Source organism: Aegilops tauschii, chromosome 2, assembly GCF_002575655.3.
Source record: "Aegilops tauschii subsp. strangulata cultivar AL8/78 chromosome 2, Aet v6.0, whole genome shotgun sequence".
In the NCBI taxonomy this organism is placed as follows: Eukaryota; Viridiplantae; Streptophyta; class Magnoliopsida; order Poales; family Poaceae; genus Aegilops; species Aegilops tauschii.
Genome location: NC_053036.3, coordinates 649,086,040 through 649,100,958, shown reverse-complemented (window position 1 = coordinate 649,100,958; position 14,919 = coordinate 649,086,040). Strand labels below are relative to the sequence as shown.

Below are 14,919 nucleotides of genomic sequence, written 5' to 3'. Positions count from 1 at the left end.
ACACAGTGGCTTGCTTTCTGACACTCCAAGAAATAAGGTTAGACCCAAAGAACACTGCAAAACCTCGAGTTGATTTTCGGTCATCACTACATCCTGCCCAGTCAGCATCAGAGAATGCACTCACAAGAGAGGAATTAGACCATTTGAAATGAAGTCATGTTCCCATAGTATGCTTCACATATCTCACAATCCTCTTGACAGCTGACCAATGTGCAGAAGTAGGTGCATGTAGATATTGACAAACCTTGTTGACAGCAAACGAGATATCTGGACGTGTGAGAGTTAGATACTGTAATGCCCCCACAGTACTCCTATACCTTGTGCTCTCCTCCTCTTGAAGTGGCTCACCTTCATATGCTGAGAGTTTTTCTGAGGAAGACAATGGTGTAGGCACATGCTTGCAATTCTTCATTCTCATGCATGACAGAAGCTCACCAATGTATTATTCCTGATTCAACACAATACCATCTTGATTTTTCTTGACTTTAATACCTAGGAAGAAATGCAAATCACCTAGGTCCTTCAAGGCAAATTCTGAGCTCAAATCATGTAGGAGAGCATTAGTAGCATTTTGTGAAGAACTTGCAACTATGATGTCATCAACATATATAAGCACAAAAATGACTACCCCCTGCCTTGTTATAAATAAACAAGGAGGTATCGGCCTCTTGGAAGCAAAGAAGCCAAGATATTTCAACTGTAAGCTCAATCTGGAGTACCATGCTCTGGGTGCTTGTTTTAAACCATAGAGTGCTTTGTCAAGCTTGCAAACATAATGTGGTAGCTTCTTACTCTCATATCCAGGTGGCTGTCTCATAAACACTTCCTCTTCCAAAACGCCATGCAAAAACGCATTCTATACATCTAGTTGTCTTAGGCTCCATCCTCTGGACACAGCAATGGCTAACACAAGTCTGATAGTTGCAGCTTTCACAACAGGACTAAAAGTGTCCTCATAATCAATACCATAACATTGTCTAAAGCCCTTTGCAACTAGACGTGCCTTGTACCTGTCAATGGAGCAATGTGCCTTCTTTTTATTTCTGTACACCCATTTGCAATCAATGATATTTCTACCTTTCTGATCTGGTACAAGATGCCAGGTTTTGTTCGTCATAAGTGCAGAATATTCCTTATCCATCGCTTTCTTCCATTTAGGATCATCAAGTGCACTGCTCAATGTTGTTGGCTCTCCTGAAATACACAACATTCCATATGGTATAGTCCCATCTTTTCTTATTTTAGGATTCCGTATACCTTTCTGTAGACGAGTCATAATCCGTGAAGAAGCCGCTGGTTGGACTGCTGGAACACTCGCCACAGAAGATCCGAGAGAATCTGCATGCACTGACGCAGCAAACGAATCTGTCGCCTCATGCACAAGAGATCATGTGGTCGCTGGTGTGGCTGCCTCCTCTGCACGCACACGGGTGCCAACCGACTGAGCCAGCGTAGCGGATCCGCTGCCCGATCGCGGCTGCCGGCGCACGCGGGGCGAGGGGGATCCGGCCCCGCTGCTGGTCCCACTATTGCTGACGTGGTGACGCGGGAGTGGCCCGACCGTGGGTCAGGGCTGCAGCTGGCGGGAGCGCGATCCGAGGAGGATCTGCTCGTGCGATCCGAGGACTGCACACGCACAGGAGTATTAGGCGCCGCCGGATCGCCTTCGTTATCCGTGCCAGGTTCATCTTCTTCTCCAGCATGCAATATTGGGTCAAATTGAGCTATATTTTCGAGATTTTGATCATTTTGAGCACCGTTTTCTGCAGGGACCTGCACAGGCAATAGAGAAGAACCAGTACCAGCAGAAACATCGTCACATTGATTAGTACAATCGTCGCCACCATGATAAATAGACCGAAGACGTGAAGGAAGGAGAAGAATTTCCTTGCGGAGAAGTGCACCGGCATTGGGATGAAGAGAGGCAAAGGGAAACACAGACTCGTTAAAAACAACATCTCTGGATATGTAGACCCTACCAGTAGGAACATCAAGACATTTGACCCCTTTATGCATGGGGCTATAGCCTAAAAAGACACACTTTTTGGAGCGGAAAGCGAGTTTGCGTGTGTTGTAGGGTCTAAGATTTGGCCAACATGCACAGCCAAAAATACGAAGAGATGTGTAATTGGGTGTGACACCAAGGAGTCGTGTAATGGGTGTTTCAAGTTTGATAACTTTACTAGGAAGCAAATTGATAAGATATGTGGCAGTTAAGAACGCTTCATCCCAAAACTTAAGTGGCATGGATGCATTTGCTAGCAATGCTAGTCCCATATCAACTATGTGACGGTGCTTTCTTTCAGCAGATCCGTTTTGTTGGTGAGCATGAGGACAAGAGACATGATGTGATATACCAAGCTTTTGGAAGAAAGAGTTCAATTTTTCATACTCACCACCCCACTCAGTTTGCATAGCAATGATCTTGGAGTTCAGTTTGCGTTCAACAAGATTTTGGAAATTGATAAAAAATTGGAATACATTAGACCATTTCTTCAATAAGTAAATCCAAGTAAATTTATTGAAGTCATCAATAAAACTTACATAGTAGGAAAATCTACCAACTGGAGTAGGAGCTGGCCCCATACATCTGAAAATATATGTTGTAGAGGAGCAGTAGACACACTAGTAGAGATGGGGTAAGGTAATTGATGACTTTTTGCTTGTTGACACGGATCACAAACTGACTCAATACTATTCTCATAAGAGAGTTTATTTTTGCTAAGAACATATTTAACTATGACTGAAGATGGATGACCTGAACGACTATGCCATCGTGATGATGATAGCTTGGTGACAATGTTTGCTTGCTTATTGGACCAGGAAGATGATTATGATGATATGAGTGGGTAGAGGCCTCCCACACACAGTCCTCTAAGAATGATTCTCATTGTTCTCAAGTCCTTAACCAAGAAAAAATAAGGGTAGAATTCTATAAGAACATTGTTATCAAGAGTGAATCTATGGACGGAAACAAGACTTTTGGATGTTTAAGGAACATGCAAGACATCTTTCAAGTGCAAATTTTTCATGGGGTTTTTAACAATTGAACTACCAATGTGTGTGATATTCATACCAGAACCGCTTGCCGTGCGAATTTGGTCGCCTCCGTTGTATTTTTCCCGCATTGTCAACTTGTCAAGTTCTCCTGTAATGTGATTTGTGGCTGCACTGTCGGCGTACCAGTTGTTGTCCACGCCATAGGAGACAGCATGCGCATCCTTCTCTTCTTGATCGTTCTCTTCATAGCGCCACCAGCAAACACGTGCACCTCCTAGATGATGCCTGTAGCAGATCTGACACCCAGGATAGTCATGTTGCTGCTCATGCGCCTGTTGTTGTTGTTGTTGTTGCTGTCGAGGGCGTCCTCTGAAGCTGCCGCCCCTATTGACAGGAGAGGGCTGGCGTGCACCACGGCCGCGCCCCCTTCCTCCTCGCCCGCGAGACCTGCCGCGGGACTGGCCACGGCCTCTGTAGACCGCGTTTGCAAATGAATGAAACCCGCCTGAAGATGAGTCGCCTAGCATCTCCATCCTTTGATCGAAGGTAGAGATTTGAGCAAAGAGGTCGTCCGCGGTGATAGTGTTCTTGACAGCGCCAATCGCCGCAACCACAGAATCGTAGTCGCGGTCCAGACCTGCAAGGATGTAATCCACCATCTCCGGATCAGAGACGGGACGCCCAGCAGCAGCTAGTTCATCCCCAAGGCTCTTCATCTTCGCCATGTACGCCGAGCTTGACATAGTGACCTTCTTGGTGTTGGTGATTGCAATTCTCAGATTGGTAATCCAAGACTGCGATTGCGAGGCAAAGAGATTTGTGACTGTTGTCCAGAGCTCGAATGTGGAATCTTTCCCAACGACCTGCGCAAGAATCTCTGGAGACATGGACTTGAGGAGATATGAAAGGACCTGCTGATCTTCGGCGATCCAGGGCCCATACAAAGGGTTCGGCTCTAGGGCCATGGTCTTGTCCGCCTTTGTGATTTCCACCATCCTGGGCGGAGCGTAGTCAGAGTTGTCCAGGAGCCTCGTAACCTGTGCACCTCGCAGGTCTGGGAGAACCTGCGTCTTCCAGAGGATGAAGTTCGCTCTTGCGAGCTTCTCAGATGGCGACGAACCGAGGTTGAGGGCGACGTCGGCTGAGGAAGACATGGAGACGATGATGTGTGATCTAGGGTTTTGGTTTGTGGCTAGATGTATGGGAAGAGGTGGCTCCGATGACCATGTAAGATCGTAAGCGTTCCTACTCCTTCGAGGGGAGCCGCGTTGGGTTTATATTGATGTGTGGCCGAATCCTTGCCTTGGCGTACAAGGAGAGATACAAGAGTTTGAATAGAACAAGAGATAAGGAAAGAGGTTGAGATTACAACGATATATTCTAACAATAGGAACTCTACACACACGCACGAACACCAAGGGAGAAGGCCAGCTGCTGCTTTGCCTAGAGGTGCCGCTCCTTGGTGAAAACTAGAGGCTACATATTACCTCAGCCCTCACGGCCTCCTTCTCATTAATCAAAGCACTATTTATACAAGGGACTATGCACACACGAACCAGCCACCACTCTTGGCAGACTCTCAACGGCCACACGACGTAGCCCACTGGGACCTTTTCTCATCCCAACTAACTCACGCATGAAGCTAGCAACTATCTGCATGCAGCTAACTGCCTGAACCGAACGCATACACTTATCACTACAAGAGTTGACCGGATGACCTGGCTCAACCTGTCACGCTCCAGCCTCTTGTGCGACTTGCCGCTTCACGCAGCACCACGGCTTCACGCCGCATCGACATCTTGCCATACTTGCCACATCGCACAGCAGCGCGGCATCTCGCCTCCTTCCCACACCTTCGCTGAAACTTGACAGGACTCTCTACTCCCTAGACCATCTAAGTTACACGCAGGACTCGAAACAAATATGCAGATACATAATCAAGATTAAGTCTAACATGTTTTAGATATTGATCCCTCAAAACTTTGACAGCCACAGGAAACAACGTGGCTAAATATTTGACAGACAGAGTACCATCTCTAGACAGTACACAGAGTATTTTGTCTCTTGACTATGCGAGCATGACATCGCTGGCCTGGTCCCTGCCTCTCCCTCTCCCTCTCCCTCAATCTGTGTGTTTGTGTGACAGAGGGAGATGAGTGTGGTGGGAGCAAAAGACAAAGAGAGCCTTCTAGCGTGGGCGGGACTTTCCAAATCAACTAGCGCCTTGCTCTCACCAGAAATGGTATGATTTCCCGAAGGCAAACAAGCTTGGCGTTTATTGGAAATTCATGAGTCCTTATGGGCCAGATTATTGAAGGCAAAGTACTATCCTCAGGGTCACCTTCTTGATACTGCTTTCCCGAAGTCTGTCTCCGCATCTTGGCAAGGTATCATTCATAGTCTTGAATTGTTCAAATGTGGGGTTATCTCGAGGGTCTATGATGGTAATGTTAATATCTGGAGGGATAACTGGCTTGCCAGGAGTTCTGTCCTTAGAGTTACCGCTAAGAAGAACAGGTCCAGGCTAAAATGGGTTTTTGATTTATTCTCGGGGAGAAGGAGATCAGACATGAATTTAATTTGGGATTTGTTTTTCCAATGATGCTGAGAAGATCCTTAAGCTTCATATCCCTTCTTCCCGGGAGGGAAATTTGTGGCTTGTTACTATGAGAAGAGTGGGATTTTTTCATGCACTCATAAACCCATACCACGAGACTATTAGCCGCCGCATGCCATGTAAAGATTCTAATCTTCTGGGATACATTAGTATTCCAAATGATAGTCCACAATATTCTATCTCCATTCGCCCGACAACCAGATTGTCCGAAGTTCATCTTCTGCTCCTTCAGGTTTAAAGCAAGGTTGTAGGCACTTTTAACAGAAAAAAAATCCATGCACTCTTCTTGGGATTTTATTCCCATTTGTTCCAGTGTGGAAGAAGTGGAACTTCGTACTTGCCTGGCAGGCCTCTACATTGATACTATCCCCCAGCTATTATTTTGGAAACCAACTGCTCCTACATTGATATATTCATTTCTTTCAAATGAATGCCTGGACAGATCGTCGTTCATTGATCTGAGGAACCAAGCGTTGAGATTGACAAAGCCTTTCCAAAATTTTGAGTTGATAAAGATGAAACAGCAAGCCAATTTGATGGTGCACGAAATTGCTAAATTTAGTTTTGATAGCCGCTCTAATGGTATTCTATATGGTAGTTTGCCGGCCTATGGGGTGAGTGTTGTAATGAACGATCGTTAGAATGTTTTACTTAATTAATATATGGGAGCTTTAAACAAATATTGGTTTGACCATGGTTGACTGCTTTTGGGAATCAGTGTTACACAATATTGAAATCTGAAAGTCAAAGATGAGGTGTACACCAAAGATAAACAGGGACAAAAGTAACACTATGTTAATAGTTAAGGACGAAACAAAAATATACTTAATGCTTTTTTTAGTACTTATACACGCAAAAACATTAGGTATATGTACGAGCTACGGATTTGTGAATTCCTAGTCCCTAGCACTGCGGATTAGATGTTGAGGCCAGTATAGATCTCATCTTTCTCTAAACTCTAAACGAATAATCATTTTTACCTGAACACACTTTCCTAGATCGGTAAAAACAAATTTGTATAAACAAATGAGAAAATAATTTTCAATGAATAAGACAATACTACATTTTCTTGCACCAAAAATGTTATCACGTTGCAATAATTTATTCATAAAAATCTAGAATCTTGCACGGTAAATGTTGAACCAACTGTTCTCGGCATGGACTGAGGGGTAAAAAGATCCCCAAGGGACAGTGAAATAGCGAAACAATAGAACTGTAAGTCCCATTGCAACAAAAAAAGAAAGAATTCTACGCATATACTCCCTCCGTTTCTAAATATATGATGTTTTGATAGTTCATTTTGAACTACCAAAACGTCATATATTTAGGAAGGAAGGGAATATATCTTTCTACACTTATATTATATATTATGTCTAGTGGCGTATACGGGTAACATGCATATGCTTATATAGGAACTTAGGGGGACACAAGCTGATGAAAGGCTACTGCGTACAGCGTACACAATATGTATAGTACAAGGAGAACATCATTTTGGCTCGCGGGCTCAAGGGGGTCTATAATTTTAAATATTTAAAACCCATGTTTACGGGCTTCAAACCACTTCAAATGTTTTCCACATATGTTAAAAATTTAATAAATAGTATGTTGATTTGTAGGTTACAACGAAAAAGACAAAATTTTGATCCAAGGACAACAAAATGTAAGCTAATTTTGTGTGTGTGTGTGTGGCGTATACCGATAACAATTTATGTGCATATATTAGACATCTTTTTTTTTTGCGGGTGCATTTTTTTCGAAAAGGGGGATCGCCCCGGCCTCTGCATCAGAGCGATGCATACGGCCATCTTATTAACTAAATAGAAGGTTCCAAAATCTCCGACTGAAAAGTAATAAAAAGACAGCTCACACAGAGCTAAAAAGGCTAGAAACACAAACTAGCCAAGATAAGACGCCACAACCGGCTGGCTAAAGATAGATAGGTAAACTAATTGCCTATCCTATTACATGACCGCCATCCAAACCGGTTGAAGATATCCCGAGCTACCATCTCCCAGCGGATAGATCCAGTAACCAAATGCTCCCTGGCCTCCATCGGAGTGAGTAGCGACCATGAACGGATCACGGCCGTGGCTCGGAAAATAACCTGCAAAAAGTGAATACGTGATGTTCTGTTAAAAACCAAATCATTTCTGCAAGTCCAGATAGTCCACAACAAAGCGCAAACTCCAACACGAATATGTCTCGCTAAGTCAGACTCAATCCCAGTGAGCCATGTCCCAAATAACGTAGTGACAGAATTCGGTGGAGTAATATTAAAGGCAATGTGAACCGTCCGCCAAAGGACTCTGGCAAACGGGCAATCAAGAAAGAGATGTTTGATCGTCTCGTCCCGATCACAGAAGCTACACCTCGTAGGTCCTGTCCAATTACGCTTAATCAAGTTATCCTTGGTTAAAATAACCTGTTTATGGACAAACCACATAAACACTTTTATTTTCAAAGGAATTTTGACAGCCCAAACATGCTTGGAGGTAGGAATGGAGCTCGAATTAATTACATTAATATACATTGATTTAACCGTGAATACTCCAGACCTAGTCAGTTTCCAGCGTAATTCATCATGTTGTTGAGAAAGCTGTACCTCCATTAGTCTCCGTACTAGAAGGAGCCAATCTTCCCAACGATTGCCCACTAACGACCGTCTGAACTGAATATTAAGGGGGATAGATTGAAACACCGTAGCAACGAACACCTCACGTCGTTGAACAATGTGATATAAAGACGGATATTGAATGGCGAAGGGTGTCTCGCCGAGCCAAGTATCCTCCCAGAAGCGTGTACTAGCGCCGTTGCCAATAACAACCTTTGTCCTATTAAACAGAGATTGTTTGACTTTCATCAGTCCTTTCCAGAAAGGCGAGTCAGTTGGCCTGACTGTGACCTGGGACAAGGATGTTGTCTGTAGGTACTTGCTGCGAAGGATTTGGGCCCACATGGCATCAGTCTCAAAAGAAAGCTTCCACAGCCACTTGCTAAGAAGGCATCTGTTCTTAACTTCAAGATTTTCAATACCAAGACCCCCTTGGTCTTTCGGTCTACAGATGATATCCCATTTAGCAAGTCTGTATTTTCTTTTTAGATCATCACCCTGCCAAAAGAAACGCGCTCGATAAAAGTCCAGTCTTTTCCTAACACCAACTGGGACTTGAAAGAACGATAAGAGAAACATAGGCATACTCGTGAGCACCGAATTAATCAGAATTAATCGGCCTCTGTATGACATGAGCTTGCCCTTCCAGCAACTCAGTTTCTTCTCAAACCGGTCTTCGATGCACTTCCATTCTCTGTTAGTCAGCTTTCGATGGTGGATTGGAATACCTAGGTAAGAGAAAGCTAAATCCCCCAAGTCGCACCCAAACAATTGCCTATAAGCCTCCTGTTCGTCTTTGGCTCTACCAAAGCAGAACAACTCGCTCTTATGAAAGTTAATATTTAACCCGGTCAATTGTTCGAAAAGGCATAACACCAGCTTCATATTTCTCGCCTTAGCCAAGTCATGCTCCATAAAGATGATTGTATCATCAGCGTACTGAAGGATGGATACACCTCCATCAACCAGATGAGGTACCAAGCCACCTACTTGACCATTCTCCTTAGCCCTTCCTATCAAGATGGCTAACATATCAACCACAATGTTAAACAGGATAGGGGACATCGGATCTCCTTGTCTTAGGCCTTTATGTGTCTGGAAGTAATGACCAATATCGTCATTCACTTTAATTCCCACACTCCCTTTTTGCGTAAATGATTCAACCTGGCGGCGCCAGGCTTCATCAAAACCTTTCATACGCAATGCCTGTTGGAGAAATGGCCATTTGACCTTATCGTATGCTTTCTCGAAATCCACCTTAAAAATAACACCATCTAATTTCTTGGAATGGATTTCATGGAGCGTTTCATGAAGGACGACCACCCCTTCAAGGATGTTTCTGTCCGGCATGAAGGCAGTTTGGGATTGATGCACCACAGAATGCGCAATCTGTGTGAGCCTATTAGTCCCGACCTTGGTGAAGATCTTAAAACTAACATTGAGAAGGCAGATCGGCCTGAACTGCTCAATTCTCACAGCATCCGTTTTCTTAGGAAGCAGTGTGATAGTTCCAAAATTCAAGTGAAATAATTGAAGCTGTCCAGAGAACAGATCATGAAACATAGGTAGCAAATCCCCCTTAATAGTATGCCAGCACTTCTTGTAGAACTCGACCGGGAATCCATCCGGTCCGGGAGCCTTATTATTTTTCAACTGTGCAATAGCATCAAACACCTCCTTCTCCGAGAACGGGGCAACCAGAATATCATTATCAGCAGCCGATAGTTGAGGCACATCCTCAGTCCTGGACTCATCGAGGGATACACAATTATCCTCCGGAGGTCCGAATAACTGCCTATAATACTCGGTTATATAGGTTTTTAGATTATCCTGTCCTAAAATAGTGCCCTCATCTTGTTCAAGTTGGAATTCTCTTCTTTCTGTGCTTACCATTAGCAATCAGATGAAAGAATTGAGTATTCGCGTCCCCTTGGACCACTTTGCGGACCTTAGCCCGCAAAGCCCACTTCAGTTCTTCTTCGCGGAGAAGTTCTTTCAACCTCTTCTCTGCCTCAGTTTTAACCTGGAGCTCAGCAGGCATCAAAATTGTGGATTCGGCCTTAATGTCCAGGGTCTGTATAAGGGAGAGGAGCCTGTGCTTCTCAATCTTGTACACCCCACTAAGGTGCTTAGCCCATCCCCGTAGGAAGCTTCTCAAATTCCTAATCTTATTTTGCCAACGCTCAACCGCAGTCCTACCTCCTACACCCTTCGCCCATTCCCTAGCGATCAGGTCCAAGAACCCTTCGCGTTCGAACCAGGCCATCTCGAAAGAAAAGGTGTTTTTGTTTCCCACGTGGTTCGGCTCCCCTAAGTCTACGAACAGGGGTGTGTGATCGGAAAACCCCCGCGAAAGAGCTTGAACCGTCACAAGCGGGAACTTCTGTTCCCACTCCACACTCGCGAGAACTCGATCAAGCTTTTCGTAAGTCGGGTTGGGCAAAGAATTAGCCCAGGAAAACTTTCTACCAGAAAGCTCTATCTCCCTCAGATCCAAGCTTTCAATAATAGTATTGAACATGAACGACCACCTGCCGTCAAAGTTATCATTATTCTTCTCCTCTCTCCTCCTAATGATATTGAAATCACCCCCAACTAAGATTGGAAGCTGCTCGGACCCACAAATCCGAACAAGATCCGCCAAAAACTCCGGTTTAAGCTCGGGCTGTGCGACACCATAAACCGCCACCAACACCCAGTTGAAACCATCAACCTTAGACCTGACTCGAAACTTAACCGCGAAGTCGCCCATCACTACACTACGGACTTCAAGCGAATCGCATCTCACACCCAGCAAGATACCACCCGATCTTCCTCGCGGAGGGAGGCAATGCCAATCAAAATCAACACCACCCGCAAGAGAGGAAAGAAACTGGGGCGCAAAGTTGTCTCTACCAGTTTCCGATAGAGCAATAAAATCTAAACGATGCTCCAGAGATGCCTCAGCAAGAAACCTTCTTTTAGCCAAGTCTTTCAGACCTCTGCTATTCCAAAAGATTCCTTTCATCACTCATCATGAAATTTTTTAGTAGTCCGAATCCTAGCACTCCTACGAACTGCAGAATCGGGATAAACTTTCCGTTTCCACTTGCGCTTTGGTTTACTAGGTCCTGACTCCCGATCCTCATAACCGGGCTCAGCGGTACAAACAACTGCATTATCTATGGGCATATCATTGTCCTCAGGCTCATGATTGGAGGGTGCTAGATCCACACACATATTATCGAGCACTCTGACCCCTAATGCATCAATCTCATTATCATTCATGGGTTTAACCGCGGCAACATTACGAATAGTCTCTAAGGCACGCTCCGCCTCCAAATCTAACAAATCATTCACCGAATTGGAAATCTCACTATCAGTAGCCCCTAGTGAAACTCCTAATTGGTTTGCATTATTTATAATTTCCTCATTAGAAAAATGCAATAAAGAATTAGATATGTTGACGGACATACCAGTAGAGATCTCAGCATCATGAAGCTTGGCCGCCCTCATAGCACACCTCTGCTGCATGTCATCGACCTCCGGAAGCTCCTGGATGCGAGCACTCATCCGCCTCCCCGTCGAGGCCGGGTCCGGGATCCCGCCAAAAGCAACGACCTCCTCCCTAGTAACTCCTCGCGCTGAAACCCGCGAAGGGTCAACCAAGGTTACCGGAGTAGGCGGCTGCGGGCTCCCATACCCCTCGGACAAGTGCCCCAAGCCGAGACCCACAGCAACGGGTACGCTGGGAGAGAGGATGGCGGGGGCCGCCTGCCCGAGCCCTCCTCCCGCCCCACCCTTCGGCGAAGAATGGGTCGTCGTCGTCGCAGGAGACGCAGTCCTCCTGACCGCCGAAAAGGGAGGAGGAGCCAGGGCCACCTGCCCCAAACCCCCCACCCCCAGCGTCTCTGAAAGCGCGGGTGCCGCCTCCACGACCGGAGGATACGCGGTCCTCCTGACCGCCGACGAGGAAGGAGGAGTAAGGGCCACCTGCCCCAAACCCCCCTCCCCCGACGTCTCAGAAGGCGCGGGCGCCGCCACGACCGAAGGAGACGCGGTCCTCCTGACCGCCGGCGAGGAAGGGGGAGTCAGGGCCACCTGCCCCAAACCCCCCTCCCCCAATGCCTCAGAAGGCGCGGCCGCCGCCGCCACGACCGAAGGAGAAAGAGCCGAAGCCGCCTGCCTCGGGCCCCCTCTCCCAGCACCCGCCGATCCCGCCATGACCAGCGATGCCGAAGTCGGGATAGTGAAGAGGGGAGTCGAAGCCACCTGCCCCGAACTCCCTCCCCCACGCCCCACCTCAGCCGCAGCCGTCATCTTCGGAACCTCGACCTCGGGTGAAGCAACCACCGGCTCCCCGTCCCCAGAGCCAACCAAAGTCCTCACCGACGATGTCCTCGCCAAGCATCCAGCCAAGGCCCCGCCGGCATCCTCGAACTCCAACAAAGGTAGTGAATGCTCAAACACATCATCAGAATCTACCCGGTCACTCCATAGTCTGGGAGGGGCAGATGCTGGCTCAAAGGACCCAAACCGCAACGAAGTCATAGGCACCGATGGTGAGGGTGCCGGCTCAACCCCGGTCCCATCTCCGGACTGAGCCACAGGACGAGAACCGTTAGTCCCCTCACGAGTCGACTCATCAGTCGGTGCTCCCTCAGCTCCCGCACTGTCGTCCCCCTCGTGCATATCAACATCATTCCCAATCATTGCCTCGGCAAACAGGGCGGCGTCCTCAAACTCGATCTCAAGTGGAAACACCTCTCCCCTATAAGTCCAGTTAACCACATCAGGCACGAACTCAATATCCAGAACGCTCACTAAGATGCGGGCCACTCCATGTGCACGGGTAAAGGCCATATCCACTTTCTCCGTATTGCCAACCATAATACCCATACTGGCCACAACTCGAACATCCTGCAAAGGCTTAGATGGAGCCCCCGAAAACCTCAACCAGACCTGCGTAAGCGGCTTTCCTTTAGGCTCCACCTTCTTCCACTCATGGAACTCCAGAATCCACCTAGTGCCAGGAACTCTACACAAGCCAAAACTCAACAGTCTCTGCAGATCATCCACAGAAGGAAACTCAACCTTAAAAACATTGGCCTCGAGAGTAACCAGCTCCCATTGGAAGTCCCCCGGTGCCAGTTCCTGAAGCCTCTGCACAATTTGAGCCTCCGAAACCTCACCCTGAGTAGCTTTGACAACCCCAGTGGTCAAGCTCAAAGTCTCCTCCGGAATCTCTCTCGCGGCCGGGGACTCAAAGAACATAAGCTCAGCACAATAAACTCCATACATATTCAAAGTCGGAGCCCGGTCACGCAACAACGGGCAATCCCCCGAGGCATGTGCTGGCTTACCACACGACTCACACAGCTCTGCCACGCATTCAGCAATGAAGTGGCCCTTCTCACCACAACGGTAGCAAAGCATCCTTTCCTTCTTACGTGCCCACTTGGACGCCCTCTCAGCATCAGACCTGTCGGTAGCCTCAGTCACAAACCCAGTCGCAGGAACCTCAACATTGGCTAAAGCCGTCACCACCTCCATCGCCTGGGTAGGGAGCTCCGTGGAAGCGCGATCGGTCTCCACTGCTGACGCCGCATGGTCAACAACTGCCGGAGGCGGAGGCGGTCTGCGATACCTCCCGCGGCCACCGCCCCGACCACCACGATGTCCACGGTGACCACCACGATGTCCACGGTGACCACCTCTCTGGCGGTGATCCGGACCGGAGGCACCCTCGACAAAACCTCCTGGAGGGCCGAGAAACGGTCTCTCAGCAGACCCGTCACTCTGCCAGGCATAACCACGACCTCCTCCCGTGGAAGAGGAACCACGGTGTTGTCCATCGCCATACACATATTAGACATCTACATGTACATAAATTTTTTCAGAAATCTTTGGATTGGCTACCTGTAGGGTGAGCTCCAAATAGTTCTTTGGTCCCTAGATGCTCTTATCTAGCTCCGTTGCTTGTTGGCTGGCCACGTACGCGCCTTATCCGATTCCGTCGGCTGATGGCTGGCCACGTAATACGTGTAAAGATAGCCCGGATGATGCCCTCTACGTGTGATTTCTGTAGGTAGATGATGTCCTTTTGCTGGCTAAAGTGTGATACACTTGTATGGAGTTCTCTTAGATAATGAACTTGCATGAAGAAGTGGTAAGAGCTTTCATACGACAGAGGGAGAGAATTGTGGTAGGAGCCAAGCCATATCCGACTTCGAAGACCATGCAGAAGGAGCAAACTGCTGCGAGCTGCTTCTCCTCTTTTCCCTTTTTCTTTTACTCAAAGCTGCTTCTCCTTTTACTACTGCTTCTTATATGTCCCTTTTAGACATTATTTATTTTTGTATTTATTTATTCTAATGCATAGTGATAATCATCTTTTTACTTAAAGTTGCATCTCCTTGGTTAAAAAAAATGAACAATAGCTACTTCGAAGACGCATGTTCAATCAAAATTTAGCTCTCGTGCAAGCGCAGAGAGCATGGGAAAATCTAGATCAAATGACGATGAGCAATTGGAGCAATATCGGTTTGAGTGAGGAGAAGCCATCTGCCTAATATCTTTTTCTCGAGGATTCCTCCTCCCTTGTATGTGGTGCCACTTTGGTCAGTTACTACAAGCAAGAGATCTCCATGGCTCCACGCTTATTGCGGCAATATGCCTGGAAAACGCACAGGCTCTATACATTCCTGGCTCG

The 14,919-nt window shown here is 46.9% G+C and overlaps 2 protein-coding genes across 2 annotated transcripts; both read right to left on the bottom strand.

Moving 5' to 3' along the window:
* Positions 1-856: 856 nt before the first annotated feature.
* Positions 857-4,154, bottom strand: LOC141041445 (uncharacterized). Its single transcript, XM_073507595.1, has 3 exons — positions 3,090-4,154; positions 1,665-1,773; positions 857-1,194 (listed from the first exon to the last, which is right to left on the bottom strand). The coding sequence occupies exons 1-3, from the start codon at positions 4,152-4,154 to the stop codon at positions 857-859; spliced, it is 1,512 nt and encodes a 503-aa protein (XP_073363696.1).
* Positions 4,155-10,086: 5,932 nt separating this feature from the next.
* LOC141041444 (uncharacterized) lies at positions 10,087-10,980 on the bottom strand. Its single transcript, XM_073507594.1, has one exon. It carries the CDS (start codon positions 10,978-10,980, stop codon positions 10,087-10,089), a length of 894 nt encoding a protein of 297 aa, XP_073363695.1.
* Positions 10,981-14,919: the final 3,939 nt, after the last annotated feature.

Excerpts from the sequence above, each read along its gene's own strand:
- LOC141041445 (XM_073507595.1), bottom strand. The coding sequence starts at position 4,154 with ATGTCTTCCTCAGCCGACGTCGCCCTCAACCTCGGTTCGTCGCCATCT. Across the intron at positions 1,774-3,089 it reads GAGGCGACCAAATTCGCACG|GTCCCTGCAGAAAACGGTGC; the intron begins GCAAGCGGTTCT and ends TTGCCTGTGCAG. Across the intron at positions 1,195-1,664 it reads ACCTGGCACGGATAACGAAG|GAGAGCCAACAACATTGAGC; the intron begins GCGATCCGGCGG and ends TGTGTATTTCAG.
- LOC141041444 (XM_073507594.1), bottom strand. The coding sequence starts at position 10,980 with ATGGGCGACTTCGCGGTTAAGTTTCGAGTCAGGTCTAAGGTTGATGGT.